Source organism: Octopus bimaculoides, chromosome 10, assembly GCF_046866305.1.
Source record: "Octopus bimaculoides isolate indiv1 chromosome 10, ASM4686630v1, whole genome shotgun sequence".
NCBI lineage: Eukaryota > Metazoa > Mollusca > Cephalopoda > Octopoda > Octopodidae > Octopus > Octopus bimaculoides.
In genome coordinates this window covers 4,180,412-4,204,307 of record NC_142937.1, presented here as the reverse complement: position 1 = coordinate 4,204,307, position 23,896 = coordinate 4,180,412, and the positions used below count along the sequence as shown (strand labels likewise).

Below are 23,896 nucleotides of genomic sequence, written 5' to 3'. Positions count from 1 at the left end.
GGCAAGCCAAGTAAGATCGTTGCCAGTGCCCCTGGACTGGTTCTTGTGCGGGTGGCACATGAGATGCACCATTTTGAGCGTGGCCGTTGCCAGTACCGCCTGACTGGCTCCTGTAGGATTTTCGAGCGAGATCGTTGCCAGTGCCCCTGGACCGGCTTGTGCGGGTGGCACATAAAAGACACCATTTCGAGCGTGGCCGTTTTCGTGCGGGTGACACGTAAAAGCACCCACTACACTCTCTGAGTGGTTGGCGTTGGGAAGGGCATCCAGCTGTAGAAACTCTGCCAAATCAGACTGGAGCCTGGTGTTGCCATCCGGTTTCACCAGTCCTCAGTCAAATCGTCCAACCCATGCTAGCATGGAAAGCGGACGTTAAACGATGATGATGATGATGATGATATATGTATATATATATATGTATATATATATATGTATATATATATATGTATATATATGTATATATATATATGTATATATATGTATATATATATATGTATATATATGTATATATATATATGTATATATATGTATATATATATATGTATATATATATATGTATATATATGTATATATATATATGTATATATATGTATATATATATATGTATATATATGTATATATATATATGTATATATATGTATATATATATATGTATATATATATATGTATATATATGTATATATATATATGTATATATATATATATATATATATATATATATATATATATATATATTTATATTTATTTATTTATGTGTTTCAGCCAAGTGGCTGCGGTCATGCTGGTGCATGTACTTTATTTAAAAGCAGCAGAAACATAACAAAAAACTGTTACTCGGAGTTTCACGTTCCCGTTCATCGAACCGTTTTATAACAAATATATTTCTGCTGCTTTTAAATAAAGCATATTATTCTACCTCTGGTATTTGAGTACTCTTTTTTCCATCTCGTTGCACATTTATATGCTTACTCTGGTACACACACATATATATATATACACATGTATATATATCTACATACATATACATACATACATACATACACACACACTCACACATGCACATGCACATATATATGTATACATACATGGAAGATGGACGTTAAGTGATGATGATGATGATGATATGAGTGAGTGAACAAATGAAAGAAAGTGGCTCTCAACACATTTCATAGGAGTTAAATATTTTAATAACAGTTTGATTCAACTTAAAGCATCGTAGGTGCATAGGATGGGCCCTTCTCATCAGATACTGGAGGAGATGTGTTTGTCCTACGTGCCCATGAAATGTTAAGTCATATGAAGGTGAGTTGAACTGTTATTAAAGTACACACACATACACACACGCACACGCATGCATTGATCGAGCTTGGCAAGCTGCCTGTGAGAATGGTATTTGAGAATTCATGTCATTTTATAAATAATTTGTATATATGACCTAAAAGGGTTGTTTGGGTTTGAAGATTCTACAGGTCAATTGATGACCTTTTATTTATTTATTTTTAAAATTGTACTATAAAGGAAGAATTGTCGTCATGGTTACTGTTCTAGTTTAACTCCAGATCAGCTCTGATTCTGTAAATCTATTAATCAATGACACTAACTCTGTTTCTCTGATACAAACTTCCTACTTTAAAGTGACCTAAATTAAAACTGGCTTTAAAACTTTCCTGTTAATTGATGTTTCAAATACCAGCTTAATAGTGACATATCATCATCATTTAACGTCCGTTTTACATGCTGGCATGGGTTTGAGAGGAGTGGGCAAGCAAGAAGACTGCACCAGGCATGGTTTTTATGGCTGGATACCTATCCTAATGCCAGCCACCTTACAGAGTGAACCGAGTGCTTTTTATGTGGCACCAGCACCAGTGAGGTCTGTTTTGGCATGGTTTTTATGGCTGGATCATCATCATCATTGTCATCGTCATCATCATCATCATACGTCCGCTTTCCATGCTGGCATGGGTTGGATGGTTTGACTGAGAACTGGTGAGCCAGAAGGCTGCACCAGGCTCCAATCTGATCTGGCAAGATTTCTACAGCTGGATGCCCTTCCTAACACCAACCATTCCAAGAGTGCAGTGGGTGCTTTTTACGTGCCACCGGCAGTACTGGCATCGACCATACTCGGTCTTCAGTTTCAGTCAAACAAATCCACTCACAAGGCTTTTGTTGGACCCCGTGCTAAAGTACAAGACACTTTCCCAAGTTGCTGTGCTCTGGGATTGAACTCAAGACTACATGATTGAGTAGCTAGCTTCTTAACCACACAGCTATGCCTGTAATTAAGTGTATAAATATGCGTCTCATTGAATTGTACTGATGTTCGTTTGCCCTCTGCTATTTTCTCTCAATATCAGTCAACCAGATTTCACCCTTTAGCATTCAGATTCCTCTGTCAAATGTGATGCTTATTTATTCACATAGTTTTGACTTAATCACGCATTATCTTGTAGCTCCAAGGTTTCAATGATGAAATTGTTTAATTTTAGAACAACATAGTAGGTTATGTGCAAGTGGTCAGATATGGCTGGTTTGAATATAAAACAGGTAGAATATTTGGGTCAGATATGGTCAGTTTAAATGCTAAAGATTAATGGCAATTTATGCAGAATAAGTAAAATGATTTAGCATTTATTTCTTGTTTCTTGGTTTTGTTATTTATTTAGCTAAAAATGACAGATTTGGTAATGATCTGGACTAAACATATTTTATCATTCACTTCAAGCCTCTATATTCTGTGTTCAAATCCTGCTGGAGCAAGCTCTACCTTTCACTCTTTTCTCTGTTCTAGTATAATTAGTATAATTAGTATAATTAGTACCATTTGCTGTTTTGCCTTTTGCTGTATTTTCCAGATATGAGTCAACATAATATATAATATAAACATTCAAACATTGTCACTATCTTTTCAAATCCTGCTGCATTTCACATTTTTTGGCTGTAAATTATGGTCTGAAAAATTTGACTTGTATTCTGGTAAATATGGTACCTCCAGGTTAGCCCTGGTTTAGTAATAAAGCTATGATCAAGTGTGTTTCATTTGTGACTATTGACCTCTCCATCTGTATTTCTTTTTTCAGCAAATGTAATGTATCTTGGACTACATTACCCAGCATGTCTTTGCTTTTTGATAACTGTCACTTATGATTTGCAGGAGATGTAGCTGACATTTTTAGCATGTTAACTGACTATATGGAAGCTCTTTCATTGGTTCATTTATAATTAGTGTTTAGGGACTGATGTGAGTTTGAATAAGTAAGCTCTGCCTGTCTCTTACAAATTTATAACCTTGTGACTGTAGTAAATATCTTTCTAATTTGTTGAACACTTTTTCTCATTTCAGTTTGCCTTGGTACCGATAATGGAATGTCAATATCTGGAGATTCTGCTATACGCTACTCTCGATACAAAAATCGCTACTCAAATTGTACTTACGTTGATGGAAACTTAGAACTGAAGTTCCTTGACGCAGATCAAGATTATGATCTTAATTTCCTCAAAGATATTCGAATAGTAACTGGTTATGTACTTATTGCTGTTATCTATGCTCGTTATATTCCTCTTCACAGTCTTCAGATTATTCGAGGTTCAAACAACTTTGAATGGACTGATGGCAGCTTTTGCAGTCTGTGTGTGATCATGAACCACAAACCGAATGACTCAGATATCGGACTTCGAGAACTACAAATGCCAGCTCTCACTGGTGAGTCTCCACCCTTCAGCATTCAGATTACGCTGTCTAATGCAATGCTTATTTATTCACATTGTTTTGAATTAATCAGACATTATTTCATAGTTTTGAAATTTTGATGATATGATTGCTTATTTTTAGAATGATGTAGGGTAGCTGTGAGAGGTCAGGTCTGGTTAGTTTGAACATTAAACAGGTAGAATATTTAGGTGAGATATGCTAAAGGGTTAAAGACATTTAAAATTCAGTAGCAGTCCAGTTAAAAATAATAATAATAAAAAAGAAAATTGTTTTCCAAGACTTGCAAGAAGTTCCTATGGACATCAGTGGTATATTGTTTCTCTCTAAGTCTTTATTATTACTAGTATTTAGTATTACTCAGCCCTTGTGGCCAATAAAGAAAACATTATTACTAGTATTATTTCTATTACTATTTGTGCTTTGAGGCTTACAGGATGTGATACCTCATCAAGCGGTGAAGCATCTCTGTTTGTGTTTTGGTCTCATCCACCATGGTGCCAGAGCTGCCTGGAGCAACCCATTGATGTAGGCAACAGAACTTCTGCAAAACAGCATGAGCTTTGCTGAGTCAGATGTTGCAACTGTGAACCAGATGTTTCTACCATTTGCAATACTTGTTCTTGCTGCACCACCTCTCTTTCTTGAGCCAGATGTAATGACTTGCTTGCTTCACAGCTTCTAAGAATTTTCTTGGAACAGCATTTCTCTCCTTTGCAGCAAGTCCAAGATTCCTGAACATTGAGTGAACCCTGGTTCCAACAAATCTAACACTTACCTCTACCAGAAGGCATATTGCCTTCAATCCATTGTTTTCACAGAATTCAACCAAGTCACTGTGTTTTCCGTCTTTCTCAAGGAAAGTATCTTTGTATCTTCAATGTTCACTTCCAGGGAACTGTCAGCTCTATCATTTTTACCTCCTTCCTTTACTTGCATCAAATGACAAAGTTAGGTCTTTTGGTGGCAAAAGTGAGAAGCAACATTTACTATCAAGGTCAACAGAGAACTTCCAAGTCTTCTTCCATACTTCTGCTTGGCTTAGTTTAATTGACTGCCAAAAAAGCAGGTTTCATTATTGATATATGGTTGAAAGGATTGCAAGTGTCAGCTATGAAAAAATGACTCCAAGAAAGAAAGGAAAAGGACTCATTGTTAAAAGTATAGTAATGAGGAAGCTTCTGTATGGTCATCTTACATGCTAGAAATAGCAGCCAAATCTCTATCAAATTACTATCAGCTTTAAAAAAGAGAACTCATATATCTATCTATCTATCTATCTGTCTGTCTGTCTGTCTGTCTGTCTGTCTGTCTATCATCATCATCATCCATCCATCATCATCATCATCATCATTTAAAGTTTGTTTTCCATGCTGGCATGGGTTTGAAGGTTTGACTGGAACTGGTAAGCTGGAGAGCTGCACCAGGTTTCAGTCTGATTTGGCTTGATTTCTACAGCTGGATACCCTTCTTAATTACCCTCCAAGAGTGTAATGGGTGCATTTTACATGCCACTGGCATGGGTGCCGTGTGCATGACTCCGGCAAGGGCCACGACTACAATTTCACAGGTGCCATTTATATGATGCTCGCAATGGCCATGACTAGGATTTCACTTGACTTGATGAATCTTCTCAAGCCACGCACATTGCCAACGGTCTTGATCACTTGTCATCACCTATCTGAGGCCCAGGATTCCACACAGTTTCTGTCTACTGAATTCACTCACAAAGCATTGGTTGGTTCAGAGCTATAGTAGAAGAGACTTATCCAAGATGGCATGAAGTGGGACTGAACTCAAAACCAGGTGACTGCAATGGAAGCTTCTTAACCACATGGCACATGGCCTTGAATTAAATTACAAATAAAATGTTGTCAAGTTGTTGAAGCACTAGTTTTTTTATTTTTCATTTTAGGGCTATGTGGGGCTACATTATCAAATCTGTCTGCCCTCTACTTAACATGGTAGGGTGTAATTTGAAGGCAGTTGAGTACAGGTTGAATGACTGCATAGAAGCCCTCTTGTTGGCTCACATGCTTTTGTTGATATTGTTATGCACTTGTTGATAACATTGATACTGTTGATCAACCGACTGGATCTATGTATATTTGATATCATGCATGTATACCAGCTTTTGCAATTTATGTTGATCCCTTATGTTGACTTGCATTACATTGAAAACAAGCCCCTTCCTCTCCCACTCCCCTTCCGCTTCCTTCCTTCCTTCCCTTCTTCTTCTTCTTCTTCTTCTTCTTCTTCTTCTTCTTCTTCTCCTTCTTCTCCTTCTTCTTCTTCTCCTTCTTCTTCTTCTTCTTCTTCTTCTTCTTCTTCTCCATATAACAAACATTAAAGCAAGGATCACAAGTTTTCTACACTTTTGTTTTGTATGTGTGTGTGAATGTACACACACACAGACACACACACACACACACACACACACACACGTACACACACATGCACACACATTTCGAACAGATTATGTATGTAAATATGCCAAAAGTGAATAATGTAAACTTTCAACAAACATAACAAATAAAATTAAATAAATAAACACATAAAATGAAAACAATAACAAAAAAGACATCTTTGATGTATTTCAGAAGTTTTTGATATCCATTTTTAGTTTTTTGGGAGGGAGAAGCTTTGAAAAATATGATATCTTAAGCTAGGTTTTAGATTAAAAAAAATAAATGATGGCAGTGGTGGTGGTAGTGGTAGTGGTGGTGGTGGTGGTGGTCGTAGTAGTAGTGGGAGGAAAGAACTAAAAATAAAATCTTGTTTATTACTTGCAGTATCATTGTATAAAAAAAATATGTAAATGAAAAGTTAATATTCAGATTAGGTCTCTACGGGTTAGCCCCTCTGCATTCCCCTCCAGAATCTATAGACTGCTAGATATAATAGCCAAATTCCACTCTCCCATTTGAATAGTAATAATAATAATAATAATAATAATAATAACCCTTTCTACTATAGGCACAAGGCTTGAAATTTGGGGGGAGGGTGCTAGTTGATTACATTGACTCCAGTGCATAACTGGTACTTATTTCATTGGCCCCCAAAAGGGTGAAAGGCAAAGTCGAACTCAGCAGAATTTGAACTCAGAAATGTAGTGTTGGGCGAAATACTTCTAAGCATTTCGTCCAACATGCTAACGGTTCTGCCAGCTCATGGCCTTAATAATAATAGTAATAATAGTAATAATAATAATAATATTAATAATAATAATGATGTTGATTTCGAATTTTGGTACACGGTCAATAATTCTGGGGGAGGGGTAAGTTGATTACATCAACCCCAGTGTGTAACTGGTACTTATTTTATCAACCTAAAGAGGGTGAAAAGCAATTTGAACTCAGAACATAAAAACAGGCAAAATCGTGCTAAGCATATGAGAGAGAATGTCAATAGAGAGTACAAGAGGAGAATTAGAAAGGTGTTTGAAATAGTTAAATGGAGGACACATCATTAAAGCCATAAAGACATGGGCTATACCACAGTACTGAGATACTCTGCTCCCTTTTTGCAATGGACAAAGGTCAAGTTACAGAACTTGGATATAAGAACAAGAAAGCTGCTCACAATGAAGAACACACTTGACCCTGTAAAAGTAATACCGACTGATTCTATCTACCAAGAAAGGAAGGTGACAGAGGATTACTCATCACAGAAGACACTGTTAATACTACAATTCTGGGTCTGAAAAATTATGTTGTGCGCAGAGTAAAGAAAGAATACTTATTGGCAGACAGAGATATCCAAAAAGTGACTGAAACAGTTGGAGAATTCAAACAGAAAATGAAGAACACCAGAACAAACAAATGGGAAGAAATGGAATTACATGGCTGATTTGTACAACAAACCAAAAATGCTGGAAGTAAAGAATGCTGGCTTTGGTTGATGGATGGGAAATTGAAATGAAAGACTGAAGCACTAGTTTTAGCACAACTCACAAACAAGCCCTTAGAACAAATCTGATAAAGGCAAAGATCAACAAAACCCAGTCAGATGGCTAACGTAGAATCTGCAGGAAATGAAATGAAAGTATCAATCACATTTTGTGTGTGTGCAGTATACTGGCACAAAAGGAGTATGATGAATTGAAGTGTTGGTCCAAAAGTTTTGAGACTAACATTTAGTCTGGGCTCTTTTTTTCTTGCTCCTTTTACTTTGATGTCAGGAACTTTTATGTGGTTGTTCTGCTTGTCAGAAATAGCAACTAAATTTTCTCAACGAAGGAAGGATGCCCTGGACAACAAATCTCTTGACCAGTAGATGCAGTTTAAAAGCATATCCAGGGCTAAGTAGTTTAGTGGTTTTTCCATTTAAAACAAATTTCCAATGTAAAGTGCACCAGTAATTTTATTGTTTTATCTCAAAGTAACCAGCAATCTTTTTTGTTTCGGTAGAAAGAAAAAAATTGGGAATCCTCATCCTAGATATCCAAAAAGATAGGACTGTCGTGACAGAAGTGCTTTGTTCTTCAATATCTTTGCTCCGTTAGAACTGTTTAGTTAGATAACAATTACTATTAACAAATAAAATCAAGAGCACTTGAAATTTGAGTAACAAATATGGATATCAGTTATGTTTGTGTGTCACCATTAGATTTCTTAATTATTTTTTGATTATCTTTTCAGAAATTAGTAATGGTAATGTGGTCATCTACAAGAACAATTTTCTGTGTTTCATTGACACCATAGCATGGACTCTTATAGTTCCACGAACTTCCCAAGTTGCAGTGGTCTACCATGAAACAGAAAAGGCAAAATGTAAGGTCTATTCAATGATTCTAATATTCTACGTCATTTACTTATATTTCTAATTGTTCTATTTTGTCCATCTTTCATTTTATTTCATTGTAAAACTAAATTCAAAGTTATTTACCATTTCTGCCATACTGCTACTGCTGCATTCTTAATGATAATTTTTTCTACTATAATCACAAGGCTGAATTTTGTGGTAGGGGTGGGGTTGTCGATTACTGACCCCAATGGTCAACTGGTTCATATTTTATCAACACTGAAAAAAAGAGAGGCAGAGTTAATCTTGGCAGGATTTGAACTCAAACTGTAAAGATGTGTGAAATCCTGCTAAGCATTTTATCCAACGTGCTAATGGTTCTGTCATTTTGTCCAACATGCTAACAACATTAATAATAATCCTTTCTACTAAAGGCACAAGACCTGAAATTGTGGTGCAGGGGAATATTTGATTACATCGACCCCAGCATTCAACTGGTACTTTTTTTATCAACCCTGAAATGTAAAGACAGATGAAATGCTGCATTTTGCCCGGCGTGCTAACAATTCTGCCAGCTCACTGTCTTATCAACATTACTACTACTACTACTAATAATAATGGTTTCAAATTTTGGCACAAGGCCAAAAATTTTGGGGAAGGAGATAAGTCCATTAGATTGACTCCAGTGCTTAACTGGTACTCATTTTATTGACCCTGAAAGGATGAAAGGAAAAGTCAACCTTGGTGGAATTTGAATTCAGAAGGTAAAGACAGACAAAGTGCTGCTATGCATTTCACAATTAATAATAATAATAATAATAATGATAAGAAGAAAGTTCTAAACTGGGGCCCATTTACAAGGTCATGTGCTGTTTATCTTGATACGAAGTTACCATGTTGTGCACATATGGTTGTGATGCAAGTGCCTGGTGTACTCTTATTTGACAGACAGTCATTCTAAGTATATTGGGCTTCTTATATTTGTACCCCAGCATCACTTTGATGGTATGTGCTGCTCTCACTCAATAATAATAATGATATTGGTTTCAAATTTTGGCACAAGGCCAGCAATTTCAGGGGAGGTGATAAGTCAATTGCATCGACCCCAGTGTCAATCTGGTGCTTATTTTATCTTTATTTATCTTTGAAAGGATGAAAAGCAAAGTTGATGTCAGTGGAATTTGAACTCAGAACATAATGATGGATGGAATGCCACTAAGCATTTTGCCCTGTGTGCTAACGATTCTGCCAATTCGCCACCTTACTACTACTACTACTAATAATAATAATGATATTTACTAAAAATATTTCTTCATATTATTTTATTTAAATGAAAACTGAAGTCTTTACACAATGAAACCGATGCTTCATTTTATAGGTTATGGCTGTATACATGGCTGTCACAAACTGCGGACTGATACTATTAGTTGTTGGGGCCTTGGTATAGACATGTGTCAAACACGTGAGTTTTTGCTCAGCATTTATTTCATATGAGTTTCATTGCATGGTTCCAGGTTCAGTCCCACAATATGAAACCCCGAGTAAGCATTTTCTTTTCTTTTCATACCTTGGATTGAACAATGTCTTTTAAGTGGAACGTGATTGATGGAAACTATGAAAGCACATTGTGTGCATGCATGTGTGCACACGTGCATGTGGGTATGTGTGCGTGTGCGTGTTTATTTGTGTGTAAATATATACCTATGTGATACACATGTAATTTTTCTGATCCTTTCTAGAAAATAATGGTTCAGCTTGCTCCAGTTCTTGTGCATATAGGTGCTTTGGTCCTACAAGCAGTCAGTGTTGCCATAGTGAATGTGCTGGAGGCTGTACAGGACCTACAAACAGAGATTGCTATGTAAGTAGATTGGCTTGAATCTTTTTGAGCTTAAACTGTATTATTTTATTTTCCCCATTTCTTTCTTTTCTTAGCTATTCACAGGAGGTACAATTGCGTGAGCATTGAATTCTCTTTGATCTTGATTTTTTTTTACCATTGTTCTTGTTGATCTCAGTTGGTAATGATTTTATCAACCCCGAAAGGATGAATGGCAAAGTTGACCTTGGCGGCATCAGAATGTAAATACGGACAAAGTGCTGCAAAGCATTTCGCTCAGTGTGCTAACAATTCTGCCTGATCACCACCTTTTTTGGTGATGATAATAATAATAGTAATAGTAGTAGTAGTAGTAATAATAATAATAATAATGGTTTCAGATTTTGTTACAAGTACAGCAATTTAGGGGGAGGAGGTCTATTACATCGCCCCCAGTGTTCATCTGGTACTTATTTTATTGACCCTGAAAGGATGGAAGGCAAAGTCAACCATGGCAGAATTTGAACTCAGAACAGAACAATGGTGAAATACTGCTAAGCATTTTGTCCTGCATGCTAATGATTCTGCCATTTCGCCACCTTTTTTTTGCAAAGGCAGACTAAATGCTGCAAAGCATTTTGTTTGACATGCTAACAATTCTGCCAACTTGCTGCCTTAATGATTTCAAATTTTGATACAAGGCCAGCAAGTTTGGGGGATGGAGCAAACTGATTACATTGACTTCAGTGATCAGCTGGTAATTTTTTTATTGACTTTTGTGTAAGGGTGGATAACAAAAGTAAAACAAATGTGGACTTTCTAGTTGTTAGCAATGCCAGAACCCTGAGTGTGGCCTGCTTTTCCCTGACCTCTAAATACTGTATATTTTGTGTACTTTTGTTTTCCTCTGTTATCACAGTACAAATATACTGGTCTGTAGTACCACCGTCCTCTTCTCAAGATCTTTAATCCAATGTTTGGGTGGGACCACCTCCCACTCCAAAGCAGCGGCACTGTTTATTTTTGCCATGTGCAAAAAGAAATAAGTCTTAAAAGTTCAAAGAAAGGTCAAAGAAAAAAGTCCAAAAGGAAAAAGATACACAAACAGTTAACAGAACAGTAAAAAAAATAAGACAAAGAAGTCCAAAAAATAAATAAACAGTTCAAAAAGAAAGAAAAAATCAGGAAAGATAGACGGAGAAAGAAAAACACAGCAAAAATCCAATTTCCTGGCCAACAGGTACTCCTGGCCGAAGGTGGATAGGGTCCTTGGTAAAATAAATTCAATAAATCCAAACACGAATACAGGCTACGGCCAACGGTGGCTGCAACAGCAACTGTATCAGGTTCTATTCATTCGGGCGAGGATACGCCCCTTTATTTGAAACGAATCTAAAGAATTCGCAATATACAAAAACAGCCACCGAGAGCAGGAGAAATTGTCCCAGAGCTGTACGAAATTTATTAACAAAAATTACACTATAACAAATTACGCCCAGCTCAGGTAAAACAAAATCACCTACCTCACCGACCTTCTCTGTTTTTGTTCTTTTTTTCTTTCAATGAATGGAGCGCAACAAACCCACGTCCACTCTGGTTCACCGGAAGCAAGCTTCTTACCACACAGCCATGCTTACACCTACACACACACGCACACACACACACACACACACACACACACACACACACACACACACACACACACACACACACACTTATTTATTTATACAATGGGCTTCTTTCTGTTTCTGTCTATCAAATTCCACTCACAATGTTTTGGTTGGGCTCAGGGCTATGGTAGAAGACACCCAAGATGCCATGCAATGGAAGCCAACCTGAAACTATGTGTTTAGAAGCAAGCTTCTGACACAGCCATGCCTATAAAATAATAAACTAAAAACATGTCTCCCCACCTCCCTAAGAACCCTCCAAAATAACAAGACTCTAGACGTTTTGTCTTTTTATATATTTTTTTTAATGCCAGAAAACAAAGGCGAGGTTGCAAATGAGATGGGACAGCCACTTCAACCAATCACATTTGTGTTCTACACAATAATTGTTATAATTATGATGATGATGATGATTCTGATAATGATGAATAATTCCAATAGTTTTCCTTGAAATGTATTTCTTTCTTGTCACATTGAAACAATGCTTGATTATATTTTATCTGTCATTCCTGATCTCTCTCTCTCTCTCTCTCTCTCTCTCTCTCTCTCTCTTCCCATTTCCACTCTCTCCTTCTCCCATTTTATCAGCCTCTTTTTATGTTTTTTCTCTCTGTCTTTGTCTGCATGTCCCCCTAGCTTTCTCTCTCTGCTTCTCTTTTCTCAGAGTTCCTTTTTTTTCTCTTTCTTCACATCTCCCATTTGGATATCAAAAGTTTAAGAAATTGTTGTTTTGAGCTTCCATAATCTATGCCATACATTAAGAGTTGTTGACAAGAAGAATTATATGGATTGACAATGTCAAAGAAAAAAAAAAATTACTAAGAGCAGGCACGGAAATGTGGTTAAAGAATCTTGCTTTTCAACCTTGTGATCTTGGGTTCTGTCTCACTATGTGGCCCCTTGGGCAAGTGTTTTCTGTGTGGCACCTTGGGAAAGTGTAGCACTGAGCCAACCGAAGCCTTGTGAATGGATTTTGGATTTGGTAGCAGGAAACTGTAAGATGCCCATTGTGTGTGTGTGTATATATATATACATATATATATATATATATATATATGTATATAATATATATATATATATATATATATATATATATATATATATATATATATATATATATATATATATATATATATATATATATATATATATATATATAATATATATATATATATATATATATATAATATATATATATATATATATATATATATATATATATAATATATATATATATATATATATAATATATATATATATATATATATATATATAATATATATATATATATATATATATATAATATATATATATATATATATATATATATATGTATATATATATATATAATATATATATATATATATATATATATATATATATATATATATCTTTATCATTTTTCTTTTACTTATTTCAGTCATTAAACTGTGATATATATATATATATATATATGTATGTACGATGGGCTTCTTCCAGTTTCCATCTACCAAATCCACTCCAAAGGCTTTGGTCAGCCTGAGGTTATAGTAGAAGACACTTGCCCAAGGTGCAGAGAAAGTTGTCATGGTGATACCTGCTCAGAGGCCTACGCAAGGTTGCAGAAAGTGTATGGAGAGGAATGTACGAGCTGCACGCAAGTGTATGAGTGGTTCAGACGTTTCCGAGATGGCTGAAAAAATGTTGATATTGATGAACGTTCTTGGAGACCTGCAACCAGCAGAAGTGAGAAAAACACTGCAGATGTGTGCGCAGCTGTGAGGTGAAATCGTTGAATCACCATCCATGAGTTATCAGAGGATGTACAAATTAGTTACAGTTCAGTTCAATCCATTATCACTGAAGATTTAGGTATGAGATGCATGTCTGCCATGTTTGTGCCACAACTGCTTTTAGCTGACCAAAAAGACACTTGGGTTTCAGTTGCACAAGATCTTGATTGTGTTGAGAACGCTGAAAACTTTTTGAAAACATTGCATATCACCAAGCTTTTGGCAAGATTTGATGCAGATTCCCTGCTCAACTTTCTCAGTCATGGTCAATGCGATGATCACAAGCTACACACCTTCCTTCCAAGCACTGCTGTAAATAGCAGAAGTGAGCAAAAATGTTAAAACTTAGTGCTTATGCACAGCAGAGTTCAAGTTCAATCTGTGCCTAGCAACTTCACTCTGTGTGCTTTAGCTTCGTTACTAAGGCAACAATCCGGACACTTATTGATCAGACCACATACCTATATTTTGATATACACTGGGCTTCTTTCAATTATATATATTTATGTGTATGTGTGTGTATTTGTGTTTGTTTCCCTTCAATACTTGAAAATGTGTATTGGTTTGTTTACGTCTCTGTAACTTAGTAGTTCAGCAAAAGAAACCAATAGAATAAGCGGCACTGATGTCAGCAATCTCTTTGACTCAAAATACGCATCAGGTGTGATGCCCCAGCTTGGACGCAATCCAACGAATGAAACAAGTAAAAAGATAAAAGACTAACTACAACCACTACTACTGCCACCGCCACCACCACCACCACCGCATTATTACTACAAGAACTACTCATACTACGACCACTGCTACTACGACCACCATCACAATCATCTCTACTATTATTACTACAACTCATACCACCATAACCACTATCACAATCAAGGTGACAATCACCACCACCACCACCACCACCACCAACACAATTGCTATTAACACTACCACCACAACTATCTATAAAAAACCCAAACACTGCCATTGCAACTGCTACTTACACTACAACAGTCACCACAACAACTACCATCACCACTACAGCCACTACCACAACCACAACCATCACTACCACAACCACAATCACTACAACATCCCATGCTACCAGAACCCTAACCACTAGCACCAAAACCTTCACCACTATAACCATTACCATAACCACCACCACCACTATAATTACTACTACCACTACAATGAAGACCATAGCCACCATCTGCACAACTACTACCACCACTGCTGCAACTACAACCACAACCACAACCACTTTCACAACCACTCATACTATCAGAACCCCCCCCCCCCCAGCAATCATTGCCATCACCTCCACCGCCTCTAATGTCACAACCATCACCACTTATAACAAACCCTTCGACCACGACCACCACTATGACAACCACCAAATCAAGAAACAACAACCCTACTACACACACACACCCACACACCCTCCTCCTCATCGCAACTATTTCTCACTATTATTAGGTGAACTTCAAATCTTTTATTTGACTTTCAACAAATTACCATAGCTACCAATTAGATCATCATTTCTCTGCGGATGCATCATTATTATTGCATCTAACACACATCTTCTTTTTCTTCCATTTTATTTGTTTGTTTGTTTGTTTGTTTGTTTGTTTGTATATTTATTTATTTTTTCTGTTTCACATTTGTAATTATCCTTGGGGTGACTCGGTACATTTTTGCTATTAAAAAACAAAAGAGAGAAAATTTTATATTCAAAACTGAGAGAGAGGGAGAAAGTGAGAGAGAGAGAGAGAGAGAGAGAGATCGGTGGAGAAAGACTGTCAAAATGACAGTGTGCATATGCGTGTGTGTGTGTGTATGTATGTATGTGTGTGTGTTTGGGATTTTTTGAGATAAATAAATTGTAGCTATTGTTTTACACTCATTTTCTATTGTTTTTGTTTAAAAAAGAAGATAAAAGAAAGAAATTAGATCATTTGTTGGTCAAATACCAAAGAGAAATGGAGAAAAAAAAGAAAAAACAAATATGAAAATATGAAACATTTTTGTAATTTTTATTTAACAAAGCTAAAAAAAAAAAAAAATAAGTTTAAAATAGTCTCAAATTATAGAGAAAATAAATTTTTCTTTGTTTTTCTTTGTTTTTAATGCTGTTGCTTTTCTCAGAAGAGGATTGGCAACATCAGTAACCCTTTTAAGGCCTTTCCAGATTGTGGGAGTATGTTATCTTCAGACCTAACCCTAATCCAATCCCAATCCTAACCCTAATCCTAATCCTAACCCTTAACCTTGCAACAAAGTTTATTCTCCTAAAGGCATTCAGTGGTCTGGTGATGGTGTTAACACTTTTGTTACCACACACTGTCTTTGCATAAGTTCATTTTGAAATAAATGAAGAATTTAGTAAAATATCTTTGTCATTATTATGCTGGCGTTCGGAACACGGATTAACATAAAGTTTTGATTGAAGGTTTTAATCCAGATCAGTTTTAAATTAGAAGTTTGCATGCTGATGGCATGTAAAAGCACCCAATACACTCTTGGAGTGGTTGGCGTTTGGAAGGGCATCCAGCCATCGAAACCATTCCAACTAAGACTGGAGTCTGGTACAGCCTTCCAGCTTGCCAACCCTGGTCAAACCATCCAAACCATGCCAGCATGGACAATGGACATTAAATGATGATGATGGTGATGATAATGAAGTTTGTGTCATAAAATCAGTGGCAGTTTCAGGCCGGTTGCTGTCAAAAGGGTTGAAAACAGGGCATGGATATTACCCAGCTTCCAAGAACATGGGGTGTCTTTCTTTTGGGCTATCATGCAGTTTCTTTCTACCAAATTTCAACCACAATGATTTGGTCAACCAAGCACTATGATAGCAGACACACCTACTGAAGTTAGCACACATTCATTTCTGGTTGATTGGAAGATTTTTTGAAGTGAGATATGGCTGCTATTTCTAGCAGGCCGAGTGACCACAAGGTTAACTTAGCAGAGTGTTATGCTTGCAATGGAGATGATAAATAACAGAGTTGTCTTCGTTGTGGAAGAATTTATAAATGAGCATATCTCCTTGCCCAAGAATAGGCAAAAGGAAATGCAGAGGGCGCATTCAGTTTGTGTGTGGAGAGGAGGATGATGTGGGATACCACATGGGGATACCAGCATGGTTTCCAAGACTGATGATGAGGTAACTGACCAAGCAGGTGCAATACATGCCTGTCCATAGACTCACGCTGTATTATAGCCATTGACTCTTGGTTTATTGTTATTTATGCCGTGCTACAGAGGCAGATGTTCAGTACACAAGTGATGAAAATTATTATATGGTCAGGAGGGAGTCAGTTTAGACAACTTCAAATTTTTTCTTTTGAATTGCAGCAATTTCAAAATTGCACTTTATTGCCATTGTCAGTGTTAAAACAAAGAACAAAAAAAAAACAGAAAGAAAAATAATGCAATGTAATTAATGGTGCAAGGTAGAAAGGCCAGCTAATGTCCATGTTGGAGTGAGAGCCATTTGAGTACTTTCTGCTCTGAGGAATTGGAAATGTTAAGGAAGATAACAAGCAGTGGACAGAAACAGAAATATCAACAACGGCAAATCCTGGAGGTTGCTGCTCTAAAAGTACTACCTGTTGTAGTATTGGCTGCAGCTCCAAAGATATTTGAAAGACACACCTCAACCCTGAAACCAGAAGTTGAGACCATTTGTCTCCTCCTCGGTCTCAACCAGCTGTACCATCTCATCATCATGATGGGAAGAAAATGGAATCTGGAGAGGAGTAATAGACCATCAGAGAAGGAAGAAAAGATAGGAAAATAGATGGATGAAAACTAAATTTATTCAAAATACATGGAGAGGGCACTTTCCTCTGAATGACCTAGATGATGATTAGGCAGAAATAATCAATTATCTCACTTCCTCAAAATTTCAGGCCTTGTGCCTGTTGTAGAAAGAATTATCATTATTACTCTTAAAGGCAGTGAGCTGGCAGAATCTTGGCACACTGGACAACATTCTCAGCTGCATTTCATCCAGTTTTATGTCCTCATTGACTTTGCTGTTCATCCTTATGAGGTTGGTGAAACATGTACCAGTTGAAGACAGGTTATTGTAATTAACTTATCCCTTTCCCCCAAATTTTAGTTCTACCTATTGTAGAAAGAATTATTATTATCATCATCATCATTTTTCAGGGCAGCAAGCTGGCAAAAGCATTTCTTTCAGTTCTTTATATTCCGGGTTCAAATCTTGCTAAGGTCAACTTACATTCAACCAGGCTTGATAAAATAAATCACCAGCGAAGTACTGGGGTTGATGTAATTGACTTACTCCCATATTGAAAATTACCAACCTTTGCTTAAATTATAAACCATAAAGTAGTGTATGCCATCAAAGTGACACTTGATACAGATACACAAAGCCCAATATACCCATCATGACTACCCATTTGATAAGGGTACACTGGGCACCCGCATCACAAATATGGTAATGTTATATCAAGATAAACAGCACATGACCTTGCAGGTGGGGTCCTGTTAGAGTTTTCTTCATACTGAGTAGCCCATCCAGCTCAAAAGGTCCCTGAATAAGGGTTGTTTCCAAAAGTGAATTATTCAAACCATAAAGAATTCCTCTCAACGCATGGCTATGATGCTCCCCAATTACTCCTGCTTATGATCAGAGATGCACATATCGTCAGCCACTAAGGGACATGCTCAACTGGTTGAGGTCAAACACAAGCAAATCTGTGGTATTGAGCAGAATATTTGCTGCAGCCCATCTTTTACATCAAGATAAAACATGTATATGATAACACTTTATTATTATTATTGTTGTTGTTGTTAAGGCAGTGAGCTGGTAGAATCATTAACACGCTGGACAAAATGCTAAGCAGTATTTTGCCTGTTGCTACGTTCCGAGTTCAAATTTTGCTGAGGTCAACTTTGCCTTTCATCTTTTTGGGGTCGATAATTTAAGTACCAGTGAAACACTGGAGTTGATGTAATCAACTAGTTCTCTCTCTCCCAAATTTCAGGCCTTGTGCCTTTAGTAGAAAGGATAATAATAATAATAATAATAATAATAATAATAATTATAATAATTATTATTATTATTATTATTATTATTATTAGCTAGTAATTTATTATCAGCTCAACAATTTCTAATTATAATACCATTAGAAATACGAATTAATTATGTATAGTTGATGAAGACAATTCAAATAAATAAATCTGGGAAAAAAAATATACCCAAAATAACATAACTAGTGTTTGAAATATTTGTCTTTGGTGATCATTTGTGCCTTTTTTATGTCAGTTATTTCATTTTATTGTATTTTATTTTTCATTTTTCTTATATTTATAAAATAGGTTATAATATAGGTTGACTTAGACATAGGTTCAGGAAGTGCATATGTGATTGTAGTGGAGTGGGGGGGGGATCATATCCAATAAATGGAAACAATTTGGTCATCATCATCATCACCACCACCATTGTCATCATTATTATTTTTATTATTATTATTGGCAGTGGTAGTGGTGGTAGTGGAGGTTGTGTCTAAAATTATTTTCTGTAGTATGTTATCCTTGTAATGGCAAAAAAAACAAAAAAACACCCCACAAAAAACCATTCTTGTTGTTGTCCTTCATAGTCACATCAAATAGGCATGAACTGTCTAAATATCCTGGGAGAGTTCCAAACTGTGATGATGAAATGCAAATTAAGATAAATAGCAAGAGAGAGAGAGAGAGAGAGAGAGAGAGAGAGAGATAGAGAGAGGAGGCAGTGTGGTAGAAAGTGAGAGGAAGAGAGAGAGAGTGTGAGAGGGAGAGGGCAAGAGAGAGAGGTAAGATAGAGATGGGGGGAGAGAGAGAGAGAGAAAGAGAGCTTTAATTGAAAATCCCATTCACTATTGGGAGTAAAGTCATGCTGTATATCCAGACACTCAAATGAATATGCCAAGACCCTAACCTTCTCTCTGATACATAATTGCTATTTTCATTATTTCATATAGAATGGAATCCATCCATTTCCTCTCTCTCTCTCTCTCTCTCTCTCTCTCTCTCAGTCTCTCTGTCTATCTGTATCTCTCACACACCCTTCCTCATTCTCTCTCTCTCTTACATTATAGTATTAATTTTTTTATATTTTTTTTTCATCATTCATTTTCCCACATCCATAGCATGACACGACATCACACCATGCCATGCCATACAACACCACACTGCATTCTTTGTTATGTTCCTTTGAAGAATCTGTTTTTTTTTGTTTTTTTTTTCTACTATGGTCATATGCATAACATCTAGTATGTATGGTTTCCGCCTTCCATAAAGATTAATAGCTGCCATGACCTCATATTAACATGATTCACTTTTAAATGGTAGATTTTTACTTTTATTTGTCCATACTTTTGAATATATTCTTATCAGTGTGCACACACACACACAAATGCACGTGTGTGTGTGTGTGTGCATTTGTGTATATATTTCAGTCTTTGATACATATATGTGCAAGTGCACTTGTGGTAGTTTGTATTTATATATTTGTTTATATATGGATGTGTACTCACTTCTCAACCACATGGTTCTGGGTTCAATCCTACTGTGTGGCATTTTGGTTGAGTGTCTTCTAAAGTCTTGGTCTGACCAAACCTTGTGAATGGATATGGTAGATGGAAACTAAAAGAAACCCTTTGTATATATATATATATATATATATATATATATATATATATATATATATATGGTAAGTAGCTTGCTTACCAACCATATGGTTCCGGGTTCAGTCCTACCGTGTGACACCTTGGGCAAGTGTCTTCGTCTATATCCTCAGGCTGACCAAAGTCTTGTGAGTGGATTTGGTAGACAGAAACTGAAAGAAGCCTGTTGTATATATATATATATATATATATATATATCATTTGTATTCTGTGTGTATATATCATCATCATCATCATCGTCGTTTAACGTCCGCTTTCCATGCTAACATGGGTTGGATGATTTGACTGAGGACTGGTGAAACCAGATGGCTACACCAGGCTCCAATCTGATTTGGCAGAGTTTCTACAGCTGGATGCCGTTCCTAACGCCAACCACTCCGAGAGTGTAGTGGGTGCTTTTATGTGCCACCGGCACGAAGGCCAGTCAGGCGGTACTGGCAACGGCCATATATATATATATATATATATATATATAAAATTATAATATAGGGTATCTAAGAGATACCGCCACGCTGAAAATAACAGTCAAATCTTGACTCTAAACCACAATAACTGTTCATATAGCACCAAGAGCGCAGACGAAGAAACAAAATAAACTAGCAAAAATTACTAATTTGCTAGTTTATTTTATCTTCGTCTTCGCTCTTTGTGCTATATGAACATTTATTGTGGTTTAGAGTCAAGATTTGACTGCTATTTTTCAGCGTAGCAGTATCTCTTAGATACCCTATATTATAATTTTAAATAATTGTTACCTTTGATGGTTTTTATTCCCATGCTGGCCACTTGATAAAATCAATATTTTAAATATCAATCTTATCCTTATTTATATATATATGTGTGTGTGTGTGTGTGTGTGTGTGTGTGTGTGTGTGTATCTTTGTCCCCCCACCCCCACCATCATTTGACAACCAATGCTGGTGTGCTTATGTCCCCATAACTTAGTGGTTCGGCAAAAGGAGACCGATAGAATAAGTACTAGGCTTACAAAGAATAAGTCCTTGGGTCGATTTGTTTGACTAAAGGCAGTGCTCCAGCATGGCCACAGTCAAATGACTGAAACAAATAAAAGAATATATGTATGAGGGGGTGCTGAAAAGTTCTTAGCTTTAAGGGAATTGTGATAGGCCTGGCTGGAGGCTCAACCTTCCTGGTTCTTTTGCAGAGCTTATAAAAACTGAAGGACCACTGCAATAAGTGTGTGAAGCTAAGAAGGGAATATGTTGAATAGAATCATAATTAACTGGTTCTCCTGTATTTTCTTTTACCCAAAGCCAGGATCTTTTCTGCACTCCCTCGTGTGCATGTGTGTGTGTGTGTGTGTGTGTGTGTGTGTGTGTGTTTATACATATATTTGAAGCTCTCATGAAACTGATGAAACTGTAAGGTGTTGGTCAGCTAATCAACTATGAGTCCACAACAACTTATAGTGGATCTCTTCCTTGAAGACAGAGGCTTATCTTATCTTATGATGGAATCAATCTACAAACATTATTTTGGACTGCTAAACCCCAGAAACAACTGTTGGATTTGTAATACTTTTCTTCAACCCCTTTAATTCTCTATATCATTTGTATTCTGTGTAAGTTGGAACTTTTTGTATGTAAACATGTATACATTTTTTTGTATTTAATGTATTTTATATATTTGTCTAACCTGCTTATCCCTACATTTACTTATACACACACACACACACACACACACACACACACACACATGGCCTCGTGGTTAAGGTGTTGCACTCATGATTACAAGTTCGTGGTTTTAATTCCTAGAGTAGCAGTACATTGTGTTCTTGAGCAAAATGCTTCATTTCACATTGTTCCAGTCCATTTAACTGTAAATGGGTAACCTTCTGATGGCTGGCATTATATTCAGGGGTAATGTTGACCTGACTGCCAAGACAGTGGAGGTGGCCTCATTCGAAAGCTACGACAATTCAAGGAAATATGTTGTAACCAGCAGACCAGCAGTGTATAACACCTGAAGGTCTGGATGATACAGTGATACATTGATATATATATATCAGCTTCCTAGGGCTAAACGGCAGTAGTGTGTTCCCTTATTGGGATTGTCACATTAAGTTGACAATATACTACAACTTTGTCGCTCCACTACTGCTTAAATCTCTCTGAGAGATTTAGAAATATTATATTTCTAATATATATATATATATATATATATACAAAGTTACTGTCTCACAGACTTTACCATATTTTCTATTATTTTGTTCTATGCCAGCTGTATTAACTGTGGTTTCTGCAATCATGGAGGATCTTAGTTTTCTTGTTTTTGTTTCTTTCTTCTCATTCCATTTTTTGCATCAACCTTGTTCTTCTCTGTCTTATTATGTCTTATTTTCTCACAGTCCAACGTCTTAGCTTTTAGAATATATGCAATGCATAAACAGAGCCTAAAAGATTGCTTGGAGATATAGGGTGTATTTTATAGATATGTCTATCTGAAGTATCATAAAAGCATGAAATTGTTCGTCACTCATTCGGTATATGTATTAAATTGATATTTATTTTTAACTGGATGGAGTGCTTTTCTTGTTGATTCTACCTATATTGGACCCATCCATCCATCCATCCATCCATTGATCCATTCATTCTTTCATTTACTTGTAACAGTCATTTGACTGCAGCTATGCTGGTGCACTGCCTTGAAGGGTTTTTGGTATGAGTGTGTGTGTGTGTGTGTGTGTGTGTGTGTGCATATGAGAAAGTATATGTGTGTTTGTATACATAATGGTACATAGAAAAATACATTCACATATGCATATATCCATATATATATATATGTATGTATGTATGTATGTATGTATGTATGTATGTATGTATGCAGCTTTGCATTTGAATGTATACATACAGAAATAAAGATCTGCATCTGCATGAATTTGTATGTATGCATGTTTAAGCACATGTCTATATCATACACACACAAACACACACATATACATGTGTGTGTGTGTTTGTATTTAAACATGCATATATACAAACTCGTGCATATGCAGATTTATATCTATGTGTATGTATACATTCTAATGCTGAGCCATATGTATGTATGAAATATGATTCAGTAACTTGTTTTAACAATCTGTTTTCTACACTTGGAAAAAGCCCTTGCATGTTTATAAGCCTAAAGTAATGGGTACTTCTTTTGAATATCTTGTGCTTCTGATGGCCCACTGTTAATAAACTATATATATTTTATGTATAGCACATCAAGAATCAATAGAACTGAAATAAATCCAGTTATTTGAAAGCCTTAGCTGTAAGAGGAAATAAAAAAAGTGTGAACATATACATTCTATACTTTTGATGTGCAGAGAAATGGTGAATCCATTTCACTGATTATTGACCGTTTTTTTTTCAAAGAAACCATATCAGACTGGGTTGTTGTTACTTCACTCATTCTTTTTCTGAAGTTCATTATTTAACTAATACGTATATTGCTTCCTCAATTTGCCTTAATGTAAAGTCAAA

The 23,896-nt window shown here is 36.2% G+C and overlaps 1 protein-coding gene across 1 annotated transcript in view; it reads left to right on the top strand.

The window, feature by feature from the left end:
- LOC106869050 (receptor tyrosine-protein kinase erbB-4) overlaps nucleotides 1–23,896 on the top strand; it is a 99,454-nt gene that overhangs the window by 26,073 nt on the left and 49,485 nt on the right. Inside the window, exons 2-5 of the mRNA XM_014914560.3 lie at nucleotides 3,347–3,706; nucleotides 8,353–8,484; nucleotides 9,834–9,917; nucleotides 10,195–10,316. Coding sequence (XP_014770046.2) covers nucleotides 3,347–3,706; nucleotides 8,353–8,484; nucleotides 9,834–9,917; nucleotides 10,195–10,316 — 698 coding nt within the window. The remainder of the gene's footprint in view (nucleotides 1–3,346; nucleotides 3,707–8,352; nucleotides 8,485–9,833; nucleotides 9,918–10,194; nucleotides 10,317–23,896) is intronic.